Source organism: Bactrocera tryoni, chromosome 1 (genome assembly GCF_016617805.1).
Source record: "Bactrocera tryoni isolate S06 chromosome 1, CSIRO_BtryS06_freeze2, whole genome shotgun sequence".
Taxonomy (NCBI): Eukaryota; Metazoa; Arthropoda; class Insecta; order Diptera; family Tephritidae; genus Bactrocera; species Bactrocera tryoni.
In genome coordinates, this window is record NC_052499.1 from 45,908,355 (window position 1) to 45,931,832 (window position 23,478).

At 37.4% G+C, this 23,478-nt stretch overlaps 2 protein-coding genes across 5 annotated transcripts in view; one reads left to right on the forward strand and one right to left on the reverse strand.

Moving 5' to 3' along the window:
• Positions 1 to 2,615, reverse strand: part of LOC120766772 (tissue inhibitor of metalloproteinase) — a 62,232-nt gene extending 59,617 nt beyond the window's left edge. For all 4 annotated transcript variants that reach the window (XM_040092456.1, XM_040092452.1, XM_040092454.1 and 1 more), the window contains exon 1: positions 2,140 to 2,615. The gene's annotated coding sequence lies outside the window, so the exon portion shown is untranslated. The remainder of the gene's footprint in view (positions 1 to 2,139) is intronic.
• Positions 1 to 23,478, forward strand: part of LOC120766771 (synapsin) — a 155,222-nt gene that overhangs the window by 112,965 nt on the left and 18,779 nt on the right. The window contains 2 exon segments of the mRNA XM_040092451.1: positions 18,125 to 18,342; positions 22,238 to 22,334. Coding sequence (XP_039948385.1) covers positions 18,125 to 18,342; positions 22,238 to 22,334 — 315 coding nt within the window.

The following is a 23,478-nucleotide window of genomic DNA, read 5'->3' on the forward strand; positions in this document are numbered from 1 at the left end:
TTCCATAATTTTAATAATATTATTATTTTTTACTGATGCAAATATTTTTTCATTATTTTTATTACTGTTTTGTTTTTATTTTTTATTTTTATAAATGCAGTAAATTGTGCGGTAAGTGCATGAGCCTATACGCGGCCACTCCTGCACACCCCAGCCTTCCTGGCATGCCTGCACTTGCAACTTGGTATTTTTTAATTGATACAAGCTCGTCTAACAAATAGCTATTTGCTATGCAAATATTGACACATTCAAGGTTATTATGTGTAAATACAACGTACAGCAACAACAAATCAGCCAACGGGCAGACCGGAGCGTATGAGCAACATGTAGAGTGCTTATATGTACACACATGCTTAGATATTTATTGTACTGGTATATGTATTATACTTGCTTACATATGTATATTTGTTTGAGTACTTATTTATATATGTTTGTGTGTAGTATATGAGCTCGTAGTCAAGCGCGACACTTGTTGTTTGCCGTGAATGAAAATGTGTTGTAAATAAAAGGAGTGAAATTCGAATTAAAATGCCAGGCATGTACATACGTTTGTATTTACTTGTACGAGTATATACGTGTGCATATATTTATATGAGTCAATGCTCAATAATTCAAATAGATATATTTGTGAAACAAACTTTAAATGTAATAATCTATTACTAGCAAGAACAAGCGCCAAAGTCAACCAGCAAAGCTCGAAAAAACGACGCGCAGAGAGCAACTGGTGTTAGGCCCTAAAAAATCACACAAATCACCAAAGCTATAAGCAAATACACAAAAGAATTAGTCAAATGCTGAAACAAATCTGCAGACACGATGAAAGCATAATGCTGAACCGCCCACAATTTGAAAGAGAAAACCGAAGGAGACAACAAAAAGACTTTTGTTTACAAATTGCGGACAATAAAATCAGTGACGCAACCGCAGGCCAACACCAACTGAAGAAATACAATGCAAACCACAGAAAAGGAGGAAAAACAAATAATATGAGCACATGAAAAAGTTGTATAAAATGCGAAGACAAATTGTCTTTTAAAATGTAGGCGCACACACACAAGCACACAGGCCTATAAACCATTTTATATGAACTCCCTGCGGTGAATACTAGCCAAACACGGCACAAAACTCGAGCATAAATAAAAAGTATGCAAACAGCGATCAAAATAAAATATTAAAATTTATAATAAAATGTAGAAAAAAACGTAAATATGTACTATGTAGGCCGCAATGCAAACGGCGGTGGTTGGCTTTAAAGAGAAAATTAAAATTTAAGAAAAAAAATGTAAATAAATAAATTCGAAAAAACCGAAAAAATAAAAGTGACCGCACATAACTCGCGCCGTTTGGGCCACAGAGGGACACTGCCAGCAAAAAGCAAGCAAAAGTTGCCTAAAAATAGCGTAGAGCTGCTACTAGTATGGCTGGTGGCTGAGGCGATGCCGGAACAAAATTGTTCAACAAAATTATTTGGTGGCCGAAATAAAAGCGACGCGCATTAAATTAAGTAATAAATAAAGAAAAACTTTTACAAAAAAAAATTAAAAAAAAACTAAAAAATTAAAAAAAATTTTTTTTAAATAAGAAAAATTACAAAACAAAATAATTTAAAATAAAAAAAATTAAAACTAAATAATATTCAAAATTATTTCCTCATTAAAATAATGTTAAAAGTGAGGCATCGTAACCAAAAAAAAAAGTAAAAAAAAAAAATTTACAGAAAAGAAAAATTCAAAAAAATTTAATTAAAAAAATAAGTAAAATTATACTAAAATCAATTAAAACATAAGAAGAATTAAAAAATAAGAAAAGATTTACTGAAAACAAAATAAGATAAATAAAAAAATGGAAAAAATATTCAAAATTATTGCAACGTTGAAAAAGACGTAACAAAACCAAAGGAAAGTAAAAAAAATTAATTTAAAAAATAAGAAAAATTTAAATTAAAGAAAAAGTAAAAGATAAAAAATAAAATATTCAAAAAAAGAAAAAATCAAATATTTCAAATTAAGGCCTCATTAAACCAACATTGAAAGTGACGCATCGAAACCATAAAAAAAAACTGAATATTATAAGTAAATCAACTTTTCAACGCGTTTAAACGAAAACACACGCACAAACACACTTAAACGGCTTACTCACCTTCTCTTATAGACTGCTCGCACTGTTTTGGACTTTTTGTTTTGAATGCCAAAAGTGTCAATATTACGCACAATGTTGCACGAAAAACAACAGTTATTTATGAAAAACTGCACAACACTTTGAAACTACTCGAACACGGTCTACGCTGACGGAAAATTTCATAGATTACTGTTAATGACGAATCTGGGCTAACTTCGACTATTTGGCTTGGTTTTGCACACCTTGCACTTTATTGCAAATTTGCGATATTTCACAGAAACAACACTTTCGTTACAACGCAATGAGAAACACTCTCTCCGGCACTTCGCTAATTATGTTGTTGTTGCTATGATTTTTATTTTTACTCTAATAAATCACACGGCAAATATTTTGCCACACTTTCTGCCTAGTTGTCTATGTTCGGTTGACTATAACTTCGAGCGCTTCCAAATCGGAACGTTGCTTTGGGTTTTGTCTGCCAATTTGAACTAAAACCGAAAACGTACCGTTTCGTTGCTTAAAAATCCAATCAAGAAAGCGACAAACAAAACTCAGTAAACACCGTGTGCGCTCAACGCACTCAATCAAAATAGGCATATGAGTTGAGTAACCGGCGAAAAAGCGCTCAATTTTTCAAAAAAAAAAATTGAGAAAAATAGACGACATGCCGAGCATAACACAAGCGATCGCGGCGCGTTGTTATCACAGATCGTAAAATTTGAGTGAGTTTACAGATAGACTTACGCTCTCAGCGCTTTTATCAATTGAGCGCGCAGGCATGAGTTGCTGAGTGTGAGTACTTTTGTTGGTGAGCGCTGACGAGCGATCGCGCCCAAATTATGTGCCTTCGCACAATCAACTCACACTCAAAATCAAACAGCGCCACCAATTTGCGCTCGTTTTTGTGATTTCGTTTTGTAGCGCTCTTAACTGGAGCAAATTCGCGCCGCAAGTGCATAAATTATCGTGGTCGCGCACGCCGCGCATTGGCGGTGAGTTAGCGCAGCGCGTTGATCGACAATGCATTGCCGCTGGCAGCATCTTCACGATAGAGCAGTTAGTGGGTGGGACAAGCCGACAGCTGGCCACCAACTAGGTGTCTACCTTTTTTAACAATGGAAATCAAAGGAAAAGCTAAAAGCTAAGCAATTTGTTGTAGCAACTAAGTAATATAAATCGCGCGAACCGCTTAGGCACTAAATGTGGGTGAAGCTGCGCTGGCCGCGAAAGCGAGTCGATAGTTTCATAAAAATAAACACATTTACATACATATACATTTGTGCAACACCAAAAACTACTGCGCGCTCTAATTTGCGCGTGAGTAATAAATTCCGATTACAATTATTTACGCGTTGGGGAGACGCGACGTGGAGCGCGCTCCTCAACGATTGACGCTCATAAATAAATACTACTTATGGACGCTGACGCTGGCGCTGGCGCTTTGCAATAGAGCCGTTGACAATGTTGATTTGTTATATGATATTTGTTTGTGTGTGTATGCAGGTGTGTCTATTTTGATTTGTGCATCTGAGCGCTTGACGTCTGCGGATTTGTAGAGTGCGCGCGTAGGTTCATACATCTTGATCTCGAACACTGTCGATTAAAAAGTTTGAAATATGCAACTCGAAAAAATACTGAAATGTTTAAGGATTGAAAATAATTTATAATCTTCAAAAATACTTTCAACTATAAATAAAAGGACTGAGTCGATTTAAAAAAATTATTAAACCAATCGTTACAAATCTTTAACAACTTTCAAAATAGACTCCTTCTGCGTCGATGCAGCGCTAACAGCGGAAGGCACTCTCCGAAATAGCCTTGAGAGCCGACGTGCATGCTGCTTGGATCCCCACTGTCGCCTCGAATTACTTGCCTCTCATCTTCATACTCAAAGACCTGTGATTACGTGATTCAAAAGCTGGGGCACACTTCCACTAGCCGCAATTTCTGGTCGTCAGTGAGCACTTTTGGAACCATCTTCACTGGGTTACCCATAATGATCCTCTTTAAAACAACAGCCTGGTTGGCATTGCTCTATGTAGGTTCATCTGGACTACAGCTATGTGGGTATCTGTTACAGAACCGGCTTTTTGTTGTTGTTATAACGGTTATCTAGCCCCCGTTAAGGTGGTAAAGTTCAGTTCTCATCGAGGTTATTCAACGTGCTGTTTCGACTTGGTCGGACCATAGGTGGAGGGGTGCCAGATCTGTAGGGTTAGCCAGGCTTGCAAATAGGTGGTTAGAGTTATGTGGGGACTCGTTACAGTGGTCCTGCATCATCGTAGGTCCCATCAGTCGTGGATAGTCCGTCCAAGAAGACTTGAATTGATGGCAGCGGATCTTCGGGCTGCTCCACAGCTACCATGGTAGCAACGCTCATTGAGCAAGACGACTTACCATTAAGTGATCACTTCAACAGCATTTTACGTACCTATCCGATCTTTGTCCTCATCCGCCTTTTTATTTCAGAGTCTCACTATAAACGCACTGAACCTAAAATTCGATATTCGATATACCTATTGGCGGATTTTACTGAAAGACTGATCGTCAATGCCAATGTTCAGCCTTAAACTTGCATCTTCGTCAATGCTGTTAATAACTCTCTAGGCGGAGATGTTTAAACTTGTAATTTTATGAGTTGGCGGTGTTTCTACCGTCCTCTTGGAACATAGTGCTGGTCTTGATCTTGTCCTCCCCTCTAGCTCCGCCAACCAGACGAGAAAACCACCGTCTCACAGCCTATTAGAAGTAGACCTGACCTAAAGAAAATACCCGAGAAGGAAGAGAATAAATACAATCCTTGAATATTTCATTCCAAAATAGGCTCCTGCAAGATAGTTAGCTCATCGACCTCCATTTCTTCAGACGGGTAGTTTTGGGCAGTATCGTTATTCTGATGTTTTTGAGGCTTGAGCCATATGTAAAATAGTCGTTTCTGGCCAGTACGAAGTGAATGGCACTCAGAGAACTTTCCTCACTTGCGTGAACTTCTATACATGACTCCATTCTCCAAATACTCCGAATACTAGTATTTGTATTTGTTTAAAAATCACAAATTGAATGAAAGACTTGGTTATTAAGCAACTAAGTATTTGACGCTATATTAAACAGTACTAATATTTTTCTCGCCACTTTAAGCGCATAGTGATCTATGGATGTGTGCGGGGCACAACATTTCATTGAATGCACGTTGTTATATAATTACTCGAACATTTGTTTTACCTTATTCGGTGATCGATTAATACGTTTGCTATTGTTGCGCTTATAAATCAACAATTCAATTTAATCTTGTCTACTTTATGAAGTTGTAATCTTTTATCCATTTATGGATAATTGCACTTGCTGGCGCTTATTTATAGGAGTTCACATTTTTATGCGATTAGGCAACATGAACAATCGAAATAACTTTAGAAACTAACACGTACGCACGTATTTATTGGTGGTTAGGGTTTTGTTAAATATTAACAGGTAATGAGAGATCGAAAGAAAAGCTTTTAAAATTACTATTGCATACCATAGTTCCTTTGATTTTTTATTTGAAATAATTGCATATTTTCAATGATGTAAAATAATATGAAAACTTTTTTACAATTTTCGGACGGGTTATGATTTATCTGCTTTAATGTAAATTATGGATATATATTACACTTCCGACACCGATTGTTCGATTTCGCCAAACTGCAATATCAATGTTGTAAAAAAAACGGTAACACGATCTTGTTGGCAGATAGATCGGTTTTTGTCGTTGATTTCTACTTCCACTCTTGTATAGCACAACTTTCAGAGCTCTTTGATATTACCTAAGGGCAATAGAGACAATATTCTAAGGGCGTCTAGCGTAAACAACTCAGATATCCAAGAAGCAATCCATAATCTTGTTTTGTGATCTAAATATTAGGTCTACAAATTTGCTCCCGCCGTTTTTTTTATAAATTTAAGGCTTTATTGTATAAAAACGGTCCGAACGTGTTTTCCCTTATTCCCTCAAAACGCAATGCTTAATTAACACACGAAATGCTTTATGATCTATTTTTTTTGTAAATTAACAGAAGTTGCTTTACAAAAATTCTATATTTTTTAATACCTAATAGAAATCATATACATAGAAGGTAGTAGTAGAGTAATAGTATTATCTATGTATGTGTCAGCCTCTGTGAAGCGTGGACAGGTCCTCAGCCGCACTTTTCTTGGAATTAAAAAAGAAAAGCAAAATTTACCGCAAATGTCGAGAATTCGGCTCAAAAAGTGACATTTTCAGTTGAGAATTAGTTTGGGATGCAAACAGACCTCTACAAATATTTTGTTGGGTTAATGTTGACACAAATGACCAACATCGATATAAAACGATTAAATCGATTTAATCGACCAGTGCTGGACCATAGAGACATCTATTGGAAAACGACGGAAGCAAAGTTGTATCTCAAAACTCGGATTAAAACCACACCTACTTCCCATATAACACATTTTGAAATTTCATCTTATTCTTTGACTTTCCAGAATGCAAATTGTATCGGGATGAAAGTTTGCGTAAATATTGACCAAAGTTTTCCAAACCGGGCCAAAACTGAAGCCCAGATATAGAATATGTAGAACAAAGTTCCAATTCCCTACTTTTTATCGAAAATATTGGCCCATCTATGAGATATATGTATTATAGAAGTTCGGAGAGAATCTTTTGTTAAGAATAGTGTGCCTGTATGTAGACAACGGGTAATATCTGATCAGTAAGTTCTTTAGGCCCCATATACCTAATTGAAAGATTTTCGTACTTTCGGTTCACTTTATATCGTATACTTATATCGGCAAATCTATGATTTATCTTAATAAAATTAAGAGAGCGTGTTTTTCGAATAGTGATTCACCCTTGTGAATAAAATTAAGCGAAAACATGCTCTAGACCCCTTGTAACTAATAACTTATGCAACTGACGGTATTTCCTTGGATTTGATTCTGGCAAGTTGCGAGAGTATGTAATATTCGGTTGCAACCTAAATGAATCCTTCTTTAGTTATTCATTCTTTAAGAATGTTAATGTTCTCATGTCCATGAACTGCTCAACCTCCGAGTATTGGACGGAATGTTTCAATATTCAATCTTCAGGAACATTCAGCTGTAGACTAAACGCATGAGATGAAATTAAGTATGTACGGACGTAGTAGAGGACTATCTTTCAAATTTTTCTCTTAAACCGAATCAGGAAATAAAGTGTTTTTGATAAGAAAAATAAGTGCGAAAGTGCTTTTGGACGCAGTTCTATTTCACTACTATAATACTTTGCGTTTAAAAGTACTGATTTTGGCTTGGCAAACGAAGAACGTTCTGGGTGGCCAAAAGAGCTTGAAGATGAGTCACCATTTAAAAGCAGTCGGATACATTCAAATATAAATAAATTGGTTGCCATATGAATTGGAGCCAGAATGCGTTAAAAGAAGATTTTGCTTTTCAAAAATACTGCTTCCAAGGTTCGCTTTTGCATCAGATTATAACCGGTGATGAAAATAAGATTCATTGCAACTCTAAACGTAAATAATTAAATGTGGAACCAGCCAAATCCACGGCAGACCCGAATATCCATGACGCCAAGGTAATTGTCTGCAGTTGTTGGTATGGAAGGGTTCTGTTGTATTATGAGCTTCTAACATCGGAAGATACTATTGATAAGGAACACTACCGACAACAACTCAACAAGTTGAAGCGAGTGACTGAAACGGTTTCCCCGGAGTGGTCGCTTTAGTTTACTGAATAGCCAGAAGTCACACGGAGCTAAATCAGGCAAACACGGTGATTGCGGCGCGATATTGGTTGAAAATTTGGCGAAAAACTCACGAAGAATCAATGCATCGATGGTGCATTATCGTGGTGCAACAACCAAGAGTTGTCAGCCCATAATGCCGACCGCTTTTAACGAATAGCTTCGCGCAAACGACGCTTAACCCTCTAATAGTATTCTTTGTTTAGCCGGTTGGAAGGAATTTGGGGTGCACCGAATAAAACTGTCGACATAATCTTGATTTTTGACCTGCTTTGACGTATTTTTCTCGGCTTCGCTTTACCTTCATAGCGATATTCGGCCGATTGATCGTCTGTTTCTGGGTCGTAAACATAAACTCAAGACTCATCGCAAGTAGTAATACATTTCATGACATTCTGGTAGTCGAAAAGCATTGTTTCAGAGACGTTAACGTGACGCTGTTTAAAAAAAATTTAATGCTTTGGGAACTAATCACAAATGAAATTTCAAAATGCGTTTCACTGATTCTTTTGAAATTCCAATGATGAAAGTAAGATCTCTGATTATTAATCGCCAAGCACCAATTTCTTTATTTTATTTACGTGTCATCAGTTAAGTATATTGATGGCCGTTCTGAACGTGGTTCGTCGTCAACACGTTTCCGACCCTCTTTGATTAATTTCGACCAATCAAAAACACTTACTCGAAAATTTATATCAAAGTTTGAATATACATACTTGGACGACCAAATAATAATGTTTTCTTGTGACATCAAAACATAAATTTTCGTAAAAAGTACAAAATTCAGCCACACTTACAGAATTATTTCCTAATATCTAATAGATACTTATGATTTTCTTGAATATTTGGCTTCCGGTAGGTCCCTTTTAAGTCTTCAACAATAGTCTGCTAGCATTCCTGGACTACATTTCCTTTGATAACGCTTCTCCATTAAGGAAATGTCTTGATGGAACCTCTCACCTTGCTCGTCACTCACAGCACCCAGAGTCCAGTAAATCTATATTCAAGGACATACGAGTATCACACCTCAAAGCTTTAAATGTTATCATAAGTTCATTTATAAAATCTTTGTAATTTTCCCCTTTATGGTTACCTAGAAAATTTTGAACAACATTCACAAAACATTTCCAGGCGAGTTTTTCCTGATTATTCAGTTTTTCTTCAAAGCTCTTTTCCTTCATCAATTGCCGTATTTGTGGGCCTACAAATATTCCCTCTTTGATTTTCGCCTCGCTGAGTTTAGGGAATTTCTCTTTTAGATATAAAAATCCATCTCCATCTATCGGACTAGAATTCTCACTTTCTGATCGATTTGGAGGTATCGGCACAGGCAGTTCGGCACTATGTAGGATGGGTCTCTTGGCCAAAGACAAGTTTGGATACTGGATAGTGTGTTTGGATTTGTTTGAGTTAAACAAAAATAACAATCACTTACATGATCCTTTGGTTCCGTCCAAATCATTGGTATAGCAAATGACAAATGTCTAGGTTCTTGTTTAGCATAACCTAAAAAGAGCCTCACACTCATTACACACCATTTATGTGGAACCCAGGATTTCGACTAAATGCAGTTATGTAAACAAAGAAAACTGGATGTGATAGAAACAAAACTGTTATATATAATTATTCAATGAGGGTACACCAACATAAATAAAAATCATTACAAAGTTCATGTGACAAAAACAGTGTTTACCAGTGTTATCACGGAGGCCTTTTCTAACATCTTGAATGTTTCGGCAACAGAAACTTGATTCCGTACAGCAAATTTAATGGAACTTCATTGTTGAATAATTTCACTCATCGTCAAAATCGTCGAATGCACTTTATGTACTTCAGAAAGATGATTTGGCACAGATGTCATACCAAACTTGAAATAAAATATTTCGACGAATAAATTTTCATTAAAAAGTCTTACTATTTTTTGCCCACAGTAGTATGCAGCGCTGCAGTTTTCACATATTTGGTCTTTTATATTTTTTGCAAATGAATAATATTTTGTCACTAAAAGTATGGAAGTATGTATGTAAGTATGTTATGCGAAATTCTTTAATTTTACGTATGAATAAAAATATAAATGTACCATACTATTCACTTATGAATATTATCGTAATAAGAGCTTCAAGGTTAACAAATCGGTGGAAAAAGCAACAATTTCGCAAAAACGCCCACAATAAAAATTTTATACTCTTTGATTTCTGAGAAAAGGTTGTAGTACTATATACATATGTGCATATATAAGTATGTACACCCACACATATATAAACGTAGTACTACAATATGTTATTATTACTGTTGTTGTACAGACGACGCGAAAGTGGTGACGCAATGTGGTGTCATGAGCAAAAATGTCACACTACTAACCGCAAACCACCAGCTTATCAGCGAGCCCACGCATAAACAAACACAACAACAACAACATCAACAACAATATCAGTCACAGCCTCAGTCGTTTACATAACACGGAATATCTACGAATGACAACAGCGCGGCGAACGAAAGTCACAAAAACAACAAGCATACCAACAGCTCGAACACCACAAACGACGTGCATTGAGGACAACTAAGTGCAATTGTTGCAGTTGCAGCCTGCTATTTGTGGCAGCTGTGCGAACGAGCGCGCTTGCCATCGCGGCAGCGGGCAGTTATTCGCACGCCCACGCAGCTGACAAGTGCGAATGCAAATTATAATTGGCCGCTAGAATGTGCTAGAGATGGTAAGAGACGACAGGCCGACAAGCGGGCGGGCAACAGGAGGGCGGAGGAGTCTACATACTATAATATTAGTGTGATTGATAAAGGAATGAGTGTGTCCAAAGCAAATACATTTGCCCTAATTGGCATAATGCGACAGCGGCAACTCGCTGCAAATACACACAGATGAGTTGTAAGCTGCTCCAAGCTGGGCTAAGCGGGTGAACGGTGTGCGCGGTGTGTGCGGGTGGGCGCCACGTAGCAGGCGCACAGTTCGCAGAATTACGCTGAGCATTTACATTGAAGAATTTATGAGTAGATTTTGCAGCGCGCCACACTGATTTCCTTTTATCGCTCGCCTTAAATTATTTTCATTTTTTTTACGGCCGCGGAATTATCTCAGCGCGCTTAAAATATCCAATTGACGCAGCGCGTGGTAGACACTTAGTACATATGTACATACGTACATTTGTCTGCGCTTACATACCGAACTGACAAATAAATGTACATGGATATACACACAAACACACAGCTGTTTGTAATTAATTGATATGTGATACGAAGTCTACACCGACATCACTCAGTTTGGTTTTGTGAAGATACCCAGTTGGCAAATGAATTGTCTTCTATTCACCAAGCGTTAGAGAGTAGCGTATCGAACACATTATTCTAATCATGCAAACCGAGTGGCAGCGCTAAAAATGAACTGTCGAAATTTATACAGATTTGATCTCACTGAATCATTCATTATAAAGATGATCCATTTCGAGGTTCCCTACTTAAAAAATAAATACAGAAACATAAAATTTAATGAGAGATTAACTCTTTCAAATGTTGGCCGCGGCTACTTCTCAGAAGGTCCATCCGTTGAGTCCAGCCCACAAACCACAGCTCTATATACAAGTGTATACATATACATCCAAGGTCTGTCGCAAAAGAAACAGAACTTTTTAAATATAACTGTTTCTGGTGGCGCACCTATTGGTGGGTATATGAAATAAAAAGTTGATCTCTTGTTGACATTTCGTAAAAATTTTAACACAATTGGATAACTACAATCGATGTTATCGATCAAAAAGTGACAGCAGCTTGATGACCGATAACCAAGGTCGTAAAATGCATTTTGAACAAAGAGCAAATATTAAATTTTGTTTTAAACTTGGAAAAACATTTACTGAAACATTTCAAATGATGAAAAAAGCTTATGGTGATCAGTGCCTCTCCCGTAGTAATGTGCATGAGTGGTTTAAGCGATTCCAAGAAGGTCGAGAGGACCTCTGTGACGATCAGAAGTCGGTTGTCTTTAGAAGTCAAAAATAAAGACAATGCTGATTTGTTTTTACGATTCCGAGGGTTTTGTACACCGAGAGTTCATCCTACCTGGCCAAACGATTAATGCTGTGTTTTACCTTGGTGTTATGAAGCGTCTTTTGTCACGCATTCGTCGTGCTCGACCACAATACCGTGAGGCAGGGTCCTGGCGCCTGTTGCACGATAATGCGCCGTGTCATCGGTCGACGTTTGTCACTGATTTTTTGACAAAAAACTCCATATTAACCATTATTCACTCACCCTGCTCACCCTACTCACCTGATCTGGCACCCTGTGATTTTTACCTATTTGGAAAACTTCATTTGCCCATGAAAGGTCACTGGTTTCAGGACATTTCAGCTATCCAAAAGGCGACGACCGATATTCTCAAGAGCATTCCGAAAAAAGACCTTAAACACTCATTTGAAATGCTAATTGACCGGGCTAAACGCTGTATCGAAGCACAAGGAAACTACTTTGAATAAAAAAATATAACTTTTGAAAAATATTAATTTGTTGTTGTTTTTTTACCAATCCAGTTTCTTTTGCGACAGACCTTGTATATTCAGAAAAGTAATAAAGTAAAAATTTTCCAATCGGGTGTTTCTATATTTCAAAAGCAAACTCGATCAAAACTTGTCGACAACCCATTGCAATTTAAGCCGTGCCCATCTCTGAAATTCCACTAATTACTCATGACGTGGCTGCCTTAAAAAACGTTTGTTTGTTTTAGATTTTAGAACGCTTCAATTGCACCAGTTCGTCATAAGAACGCCTCTTCCAACTCGATCTCATTGCGACAGCAATTGATACTGTCATCGCGTCATTCCTTCGCCGATTCGTAAGCGCGGCGAACACGTGCTTCGCATTACACTTCATGTGAAGATTTATTATGTATCGGCAAAATATCATTTAAAGACTGTTGAGTGCTTTAATTTATGCTCGTCTCTTCTGAGCGCGCTGGTGAGCAAAGGCGGGCGGTAATCTTTGGCAAGACTGCATGACTCAGCGTATAGATTTATCAATGATACAAGCATCGTATAAATCTACTCTATGAATGAATAGCTACAGCAATGGAGATTTATGTGGTTCATTAAATGTTTTATTGGAGTAGATTGAGAATCAGTTTCCGTGTGAGCTTTAAGCAAATTAATTTTTATTGTTTTACAATTGGATTACTTAAATGTCTTGTTGTCGGTAGTGTAATGATTGCTTCCTTCATTTATTATGAGTAAATATCGCCGTAAAAATTAAACATGTATCATAATTTATATGGCCGGGCTCTAGAAGAAAGGACTTAACTCTATCAATTCTTCTTAGGAACGCACTTCAAATAAACAATGCATAACTATAAAGACGGCATATCGTAAAAAAAAGTCATACAGAAGAAAGTCCTAACCTTAGGCAATAGGATTATACAAAGAGCTTTTTATATGGCTGCCAGATTTGTGTAAATACCAGTTGACGATAATGTTATCATTGAGGGCTGTAAGGAAATTATCTTAAGAAAAAGTTAGTCTTTACTCCGAAGGACCCAATTACGAACCTTGACTACAAAAATATTTGGCGGTGTCTCCTAAATAATGTCTTGTTTATATAAATGGATACCTAGGAGTTCTGGGTATAACAGCAGACAGGCTTCTCTAGCTATCTAAGTGTGATTATTCCTAGTCTCACAAGAAATCAGCTTATTCACCTAACCTAAATATAGATTAATGGGAATAAAGAGCTTTGGGTCGACAGAAATTGTGAGCAAGACCTAATTTTAATGCAAAACTTTGAGTTTGTGATTACTTCGAAATTCACATCAAATTAGCTCGCCAAAAAACTCGCTTTCGGTTCCGGACAAATCAGTTTTTACTATAATAGATTACTAAGAAAACTAAGTTTCAAACTATTCACATTGTGAAAATAAATTTAAACTATAGATAACATCCGATCCCACCGGAAGAAGATGAATAATTTAAATATGGGCAATAATTTGCCAGTCACAGTTCTAAGAAACCTATGAACCGATTATAAAATGTGCTATAAATAATATTTCAATAACAAGCGGAAGAAATATTTTTGGTTTTGCATCAAAAATTCTAGTGAAATTGCACACTTTTCCCGGTGTACTGGCCGAACTAAAAATATTGCTCATTACACACTTGTTTATTATTAGCGAAGAAAAGTGGAAAATAAAAGAAACAAAATTATGAATTTTTAAAACAAAGTACTCGCAAGTGCGCTCACAATTTCTAAATGAAATTAATGCTTGTATTGATCAAACTCATTTTCAATGTGAAGGTTATTTAAGAAAAATTTGTATATGACGAAAATAAGTGAAATTATGAAACTAGCTGGCATGGACAAGTAAAATTAAGAAATTTCGCATGAGAGGCAGTTCGATAAATCTGGGAAAATTAACTGAAAGAAAATTAGCTAATGAAAAAGTGGCTTACTTCATGTTCCATTTGGGCCTATATCTGTATTGATCTTATGTTGTTTCACAAATATATATGTTTCAGCGAAAATTTTTAAAAGCAGGTGCCTTTTTATTAGATTAGATTATTTATTATTTTAGAAAATGTTGTGATGATCAGTCGAGCCTTAAAGTTTTTAGCTTTGTTTTAACTGCATAATTTATACATCTTACATCGTTATTGGAGCTTTTGACGTTTTTTTGATGTATGCCTGGATGTTCCTCATATATACCTCTTCCTTTTTACTGGCGTAGATACTGCTTACGCGGTTATAGCCGAGTTAACAACACCCCGCCAGTCCTTTCTTCTTTTTGCTATTTGGCGTCAATTCGAGATACCAAGAGTAGCTGAAACCTACTCGACTTGATCTCTCCAACAAAGTAGAGGTCTTCTCTCCTCTCAGGCGGGTACTGAGTTGGAAATGTTCAAAGCTGGAGGTTCTCTTCCATCTGGATAACATGACCTAGCCAGCGCAGCTTCTGCTTCATAATCCCTTGAACTGTAACTTGTAAATGTCGTCATATATCTATAAAGGACCGTAAATCTTCCGCAAAAACTTTCTCTCGAAAACTCGTAATGCCGACTCATCAGATGTTGTCAGCGTCCATGCTTCCGCACCGTAAAGCAGGGCGGGAAAGATGAAGGACTCGTAGAGTTTTGTCTCTGTCCGTCAAGAAAGAACTTTACTTGTTAATTGCCTACTAAGTCCAAAGTAGAACCTATTGTCATGAGTGATTCTGCGTAGAATTTCAAGGCTGACATTGTTGTTAGTGCTAATGCTGGTTCCAAGATGGACGAAGTTATCTACGAATTTAAAGTTATGACTGCCAACAGTGATATTCCCATCGTGGAATGCGATGACTGTTTGTTTGATGACAGGAGATATTACGTCTTGCTCTCGTTCACTACCAGACCCATTTACTTCGCTTTCTTATTGAGTCTGGAGAATGCAGAACTAACAGTAAGATGGTTGAGGCCAATTATAACAATATCATCGACATACGCCAGCAGCTGTACACTCTTATAAAAGATTGTACCTGCTCGATGAAGTTCTGCAGCTCATATTATTTTTCCCAGCAATAGACTGAAGAAGTCACATGATTGCTACGAACAACTTTGAGAGGTGCTTACCGATCTTTACAAAGCTTTTGGTATTGCTCAACGTCACTTTACACAGCCTTATTAGTTTTGCGGGAGTACCAAGTTCAGACATAGCAGCAAAAAAGCAGTTTCTTTTAGTGCTGCTGATGACTTTAAAATCAACGAAGAGGTGGTGTGTGTCGATCTTCATTTCACTAGTCTTTTCCAATATTTAGCGCATGGTCAAAAACTCTGCTCATTAGTAGATTTTCCAGATGTAAAGCGACCTGGATTAGGTCCAATCGTCGAGCATGCTTTCATCCGACTATATCTTGAAAAGAAGCTGATGCATGCACCTTGACAGTTTTTCGGCACCGTGTTTGAATAGCTGGTTTACCTATTGTTTGATTTTCGAAATCTTCTAGCTGCAGTCTTCACATCTGGCGTCAAGATATACATCATTCCAGTTTTAAGCAAAAAGTAATTATATAATGCGTAAGAATACATTTTATTAATTTTGATCTGAAGCTACAATGTGCGTGTTATATACAGAAATATTTATAAATTTTCGAAAGCAGAGCTGCATTTACACTGAATTTTTTTTTTTTTGTAAATTCTAAAGTTCACAAATATTTTAATCCACCCTCGTACATAAAGACACCGGGCGCCAAATGTGAAATGTGTGGATAAGTGGCTAATTGGCATTTTATGAAAAAATCCATTATATATTCGTGGAAATTTGGTGAAACAAATGAAGAGCAGGCACTCACCGTCAGTGGGAATATAATGCGCTGATACTCGCTACGCGTCGCCTTTGACCACTTACATTGCTGGCTGCAAGCCAGAAAATAAAACTACATTAAATCAAACATTTTTTTTATACCCTGGATAGGGTATATTTATTTTACTGCAAAGTTTGTAACACGCAGAAGGAAACGTCGAGATCATATAAAGGGTATATATATAAATGATGAACCAAACGAGTTGAATCGATGAAACCATGACCGCCTGCTCGTGTATACGCGAACTAGTCCCTTAGCTTTTGAGATATCGATCTAAAATTTTATACTCGTCCTTCTCTCCTCTCAAGAGCACTCATCTATCGGGATTGCCGATACTGGACAACTATAGCATATAACAGTGTCATATTTGACACTTATCTGAACGACATTTTACATGGATTATTGTGAAAAGTAAAGATACAAGTTCCGAAGACTTTTTTTGATCAGCCCACTGTAGCATATGGCAGCTTATACGTAGGTTGCTATATATATTTCTGGCCTAATAATGTAAATAGGCATATTTATCAACGAAAATGGTTTTTTTTTTATTTTTTTTTTTTTTTGTCGATTGCTATTTTGTTTCGGGCTGATACGCATAGATCTATGATTCGTCACCTGTGACGATCTTATAAACGTCTTTTGAAGCATCGCGATCGTATTTTTTCAGCATTTCTTTACACCAATCCACACGAGCCTTTTTTTGAGGGATCCAACGAGAACAAACCTTTTTTACGGCCAGGAGTTCATGCAATATCGAATGTATGCTGGTGAGAGAAATGCATAGCCATGCCTATATCTGAAGGTATGTTTCATGACGGTCTTGCATTATCAGTTCACGTACGGCATCGATATTTTCTGGCACAACGGCTGTTTTTGGACGACCTTCACGGAATTCGTCTTTGAGCGAGCGTCGGCCACGATTGAATTCGTTGTACCAGTTTTTCACAGTGCTATAAGATGGTGCTTCATAGCCATATAAAGATTTTAGTTCATCGATGCACTCTTGTCGTGATAATCCACGTCGAAAGTTGTGAAAAATGATCGCACGAAAATGTTCACGAGTTAATTCCATTTTTTGGCAGAGATGAATTTCTTAATTCCCTGTAAATAAAACAATTCACGATTAAATAACAAAACGTTCTGAGTGATGTTATGCTAAAAAATGTCAAACTTTCCAATGGAAATGTCAGATTGCACCTGGCAACACTTAGTGTTGCCCTAGGCCAGAATATATACATATATCAGCCCTCGTACTATACAACGGATTATTTGTCATGATAAGTTCGCGAAATATGGCACGATTTATTTTCCATGCCAATGCAACAATCTCCGAATATATTGTTCAGATTGGACCGCTACGTATATAGGATATAGCTCTCATATAAACTTACTGAACAAAATTCAGTTCTTCTATACAAAACGTTCTCATTTGACGAGATATCTTCACGAAATTTGACAAAGCTTATAATCCAAAGCAGTGTTCTAATATCTGAACAAATTGTTCAGTTCGAACATACATACATATATAGCATATAGCTACCGTACAGCCTGACAGATAAAAATTAAGACTAAGATCTTTTTATATACATTTTTGCTATAAGAAATGCAACTGTAAAGGGTATTATAGCTTCAGTGCAACCGAACAGTTTTTTTTTGTTTGTGAATATACTTTACATACATGTGAATATATAAAAAAATACATGAAAAGAAGAAGCAGAACATACTAAAGTACTCATATTGGTAATAAAGCCACAAATTTATTTAATTTTGTATTTTTTTATTTTTAGTTTATATTTCACATTTGTTTTGTAACATCCAATAACTACAATTTGGTATTTCCTGAAATATTAATTTTGCGGTTTACTTTTGAGAATGCAATCAATATAGTGAATTATTTTTCGAATCTTTTTGCTTTCTGCTTACAGTTCAGTTGGACCAAGTTCCCGTGTGTTTTGAAGGCAGGTCATTGCCACGGTGGTGTGGCCACCGCACGTCTGGAGAATCAGAGCGCTCTGCAAGATGCAGCCGGCCTTGTCACCGGTTCGGGCAACGATGCGCACTGCTACTGCACCATTGAGCCGTACATCGATGCTAAGTTCGATGTGCACATTCAGAAGATCGGAAATAATTACAAGGCCTTCATGTAAGTATTGCAAGCCTAAATGTGTGTGCATGTACATCAATATTATAAGCATATATATATCATATATACATATGTATATATATATTAAGTGCATATATGTATATTATATGCAAGAGCGTGGCGCAGACAATCAGAACTGTATTGAGTTGTAGGCACGCAGACGTCAGCCAGACACATGAAGATCGCTTTGAAAGCAAAATATCGACGTATATACATACATATGTATATGTATATAATCCATATTTCGTGTGGCATTACTTCGTGCAGGCGCGTAATTAATGCAAAGCATCGATTACTCGCTTTCCTTTTATTTTGCTTTTGATGAAATGAGAAATCTTCAATCAAAATAGTAACTAGCCGTACTCGCCTATATGTATGTATGTATGTATGTAAATGTATGTAGGAGCGCAAGCGTTTTATGCTATTAACGAATCACGAATGCATTGCATCAACACTGTCAATGGCCACCGTTAAAGACATGGATTAAGTTGTCCGCTGACTCGCTGACCTTGATTTTACTCTGTGTGCCACTCATCAGCGGCTGCCTAAGTGGTTGAGCGGTCGGTCTGCTAGTTAAAAAGTGCAAAGCAACAGGGCACAAGATGAAATCAACTGCCGCTCGCTGGCGTTGCAATACAATTGTGTAAAGTAATTGAAATGCGCACCATCAGACGGTTTTTTGGTTGGTGTAAGTGTTTGTGCAGAGAGTGGTGAGCGGCGGCTTGTGGTGTTTGTTGTTGGTGCTTATGGTACGGTGGCGAAAATGTCGGAATTCTTAAAACGATTAAAAATTTTTAGTCACAAATATTTTACAATAATCAAATAGATATATAAAAAGAATAGCGGTTCACATTTGATGCTTTAGTATGTGCCTCAGTTAGCTTCGGGTGCACCAAACACAAAAAATTTCATACAACAGCTTGACTTCGAGCGGGCAGTTTGTATGGCAGCTAAATGCTGTGGTGGTTTGATCTGAGCAAATTCTTTGGAGATTGTACTATTGCTTTGGACAATAATTTTGGCTAATTTCGAGATGACATATTTTTAAATAAAAAAGATTTTCACACACGAACATTGTTTTAATGATATTAGGTAACGTTATAACAGGGTGATTAAAATTGGGTTCATATTCAGCAAACATTTTCGATAATAGTCACTCTTACGTAGTTAAAATTTCGCCAGCAATGACAGGGTAAAGTCAGGCCTAACTAACTTTTGAGTGTCATGCAGTTCCAATTCTTTTATGAAAACCTTCAATAAAACTTTTAAAAAGTGGAATGTTGGCTAAAACTTCGTTTAAAATAGATCTCCAGCAGCCTCAAATTTCTTTTTTAATTCTCCTGTTCCTCAATAAAGGTCACCTATACAGAAATAGTAGTTCCATGAGAGTCGAGTACTTGGAAATTTATTTAGTAAATAAAAATCCGTAAAAGTTTCTGTTTCAGCTCTGGAGGATGTATACTTTTACACATCCCGATAGATCTGACAATTCTGAACAACGGAACAGACGACAACAAAAGGAAGAAGGCTTCAATTTTTTAGAACCACATAACAATGATTTTTTTATTGTTGCTTGGAGGAAGATAAGGTGGAAACTTCTAGGCACTTTCTTCTTTGCTATCTAGCTTTCGCCAGACAAAGGCTGAAGTATCTTGGTTGCTACACTTTCAACGAACCCGGCGGAGTAGATATTCTTGTTTATGAGTTAACGACAACGCGCCAGTCGTTCTTCCTTTTCACCATTGGGCGCCAATTGAGGATTCCAAGTTCAACTAGGTCTTTCTCCACCTGGTATTTCTAAAGGAGTGGAGGTCTTCCTCTTCCTCTGCTTCCGGTACGGCGCGTACTGCTTTGAACACTCCCAGAGTTGGGGTGCTTTCATCTATTCGGACGACAAGACCTAGCCAGCGTTACCGCTGTCTCTTAATTCGCTGAACTATGTTAATATTGTCGTATATCTCGTTCAGCTCATCGCGGTATTCGGCTTTTGCCAATACGCAAAGAACCATAAATCTTCGGCAAAACCCTTTTCTCGCAAACTCGAAATGCCGACTCATCAGATGGTGTCATCGTCCACGCCTATGCACGACATAGCAGAACGAGGATAATGAGCGACTTGTAAAATGTGGTCTTTTGTTTGTCGAAAGAAGACTTTACTTCTCAATTACCTACTCAGTCCGAAGTAGCACCTGTTGGTAAGAATTATTTTGCGTTGGATTTCGAGGCTTCTTATGAGTGCATCAACCAGCTGGGGAGCGGCACCTTCCCAACTAAGGGACGGGACATTCCCGATGCATGTCCTTAAATCCTAATACTTAATACGTTTGCAGTGGTGGTCATCAAAAGGGGGTCTTTCATCCCAATCTGTTGTTGTTTTTTTACGTGGCGCATCCCAAACCTAGCGCACAACCCTGCGGACGATGATTCGCCTTTTCACTTAAGCTCGTCTTAAAATGGATGTTTCTTGGCTATCCAGATTATACTTGTTCTAAGAACGGAAGTCGTGAGCTGGTTGAGCAGTATGTAAAAAAGCTAAAATGTTTTTAACTTCTCCCAAGTGAATGGCGCTTAGAGAATTTTCCTTTCTTGGGTGAACTTCTACACATATCTTCATTCATCCATTGGCCAGCTCAATAAATTTGTGGCAGGCTCTAAGCGCTTCATGGATATGCGTCGGTCTTTTTGATCCATACTTAGGTGTATCCAGCTGTTCAAGTGGGATTACTTGTGGTCTCACGAAAAACAGCCTATTTACCTAACGTAAGCTTTAATTCTGCGTATATTCTTCTGACATAATACAATTTTTTATAAAGTGGTTGTGTTGGTATTGTATTTTATTGCCAGAGGTACCGTGACGCCGTTGACGCCACTATAAACTGTACTCTTCAGTTCATCTTCTTCGACTATTGGTTGATATCCTGAATATTAGAAGAACATCTAATAATAACATCCAAAGAATTGTCGAAGAGCGGAAATTGACTTACTGTGGCCGTGTGCGTTCAGAGGCTTTTTTGATATTTCTTTATTATAACTACTCGACCAATGAGAGAAATACACAATAAAAAATGTATAGCTTTATTAATTTACTTAGAATTCCATAAGCACTAGGAAAGTAAGTAAATCCATCAGTCTTATATTCGTCAGTCTCGTTTCCGAAGCACCCTATGCATGAAGCTAAGCTTTCTTGCATGAGTTCTTCTTGCCTTTTTTTTAACCACATTTTTACCCAACCTGAACCACTGTTCAGCAGAAGTTACACCAGCACAGGTACACGTTGGCAACGCGTTCGCCGCATAAGTTACAAATAACTTATCAACAGCAAGTAGTGTTGCATTTGCATCGATGCCCAGCACTCGGGGAATTTTGTGTAGTAAATAGGAGTGCGATGAAAGAATGGAAGTTCATTACGCGAGGGCGCGCACGCAGCACTTGAGAAATCACTTCACCACAAAGGTTCCTAAAAAAGCGCGCGAACGTGCAGGTCGTTTATGCAGTTGTACTCGGCACTTATATAGCATTTACAGCATTTAGTGCGCATTGATATGCCACCACAATAATAATAACAACAACATAAATTCACAATAACAACAAAGGCGTTATGAGCGCAATGAAAACAAAAGCCGCTTATGAAATTACGGCAGTCAAAGACCTCTTTTGCCGCCAATCAAGTGCCGCCACCGAAGCCGACTGCTGCAACGGTACGCCCGACCAGCCAATAACTCGATAGTCGCGTAATTTAATAATAATACCATTTAAGCATTTAAGTCAGCACAAAGTGCCGCTTATTATTTCGTGATTTATGCTACAATTTTGTTAAATGAATTTATTTTGTTTTTGTTGTTAATCATATTTTGAGATTTTCCCCTCACCGATTTACTCTCTATCTCCTTTGCAGGCGCAAATCGATCTCAGGCCATTGGAAAACTAATCAAGGCTCAGCGATGCTCGAGCAAATCACGTTAACGGAGAAGTACAAGTCCTGGGTGGATGAGGTGAGTAGCATAAACCACAAAAGCACCAACACAGAAAAAATATATACTGTTAAGCAAAAATTGTCGGAAAAAGTGAGACACTTCCCAGACACGGCGGTGTGCGGTTGAATTGCAGCCGCCAACGAATGGCTTTGTGTCGCTATCATCTCATCGAATTGCAATTTGCAAATTGTCTGCATCAATCAAATCCGGTTCGATGACGGCTTCACGCTCTCTCGCTGTCGCATAGCTCGAGTGCACTCACTCAAGCGTTGTTTCGCGTATCAAAGCTCGTTTAGTCGCAACCGCTTAGGCGATGCTCATAAATTTACTGTAATTTACAGTTTTGACTTGTATACCCCGCCGGCGCGCTAATAGTTCCATTGATTTATTCGACAAACAGTGCCGCGTACATTCTAATACAAGTTTACAAATATTACTACGAGAATGTGAATGTTAACGGCATATTATGGCTGTGAGTCTCAAATTTAATGTTCTCTTATTGTAAAAAAACGTATGTATGTATTATATTGCCAAAATTATGTCAGGATGAATTATGTATATACTAATTTTTCGAAATATCGTATAATAATGTGTTTAGATGTTATCCAGTGCGTGCCGAGCTACCCCTTCGTAGGTTCTAGGTTCGCAACAAAGATCTTACGTTTCCAGTAGCGAAAAACGCAAAAATAACATATTATTTTGGGAATGAATTGTGACATATGAGACGCAATTAGTGTGTAAACTGGATAAAAGCATTTTCTGTCACAGTTAATGTACACTCAAGATCATCTTGAAAATCGTCGTGTTGGTTTCAGAGCGATAGCAGACGGAATCAACATCTCCATAATGTCTGCCTTCAGTTTGGTTATACTCAACTTTTTGCAAAATATTTGTGTGGTAGAGGCTTGACAACATAGTTAATTACCCTATATTCATCAAGCGTATTACTAATGGTGACGACACATATGAATGTACGTTTACGTATACGACTTAGAAACAGTCCAACATTAGAGCGAAATTGTGATTGACATTTTGACCAAAAATGAAATGACACTAACCTTTCTGACCTGTAACTTTTTTCAAAACTGAAAAATCTGCTAGAGGGAACGCACCATGAGTACCTTGACCGAATATATAAAAATGAACAGACAAACTTTTGACG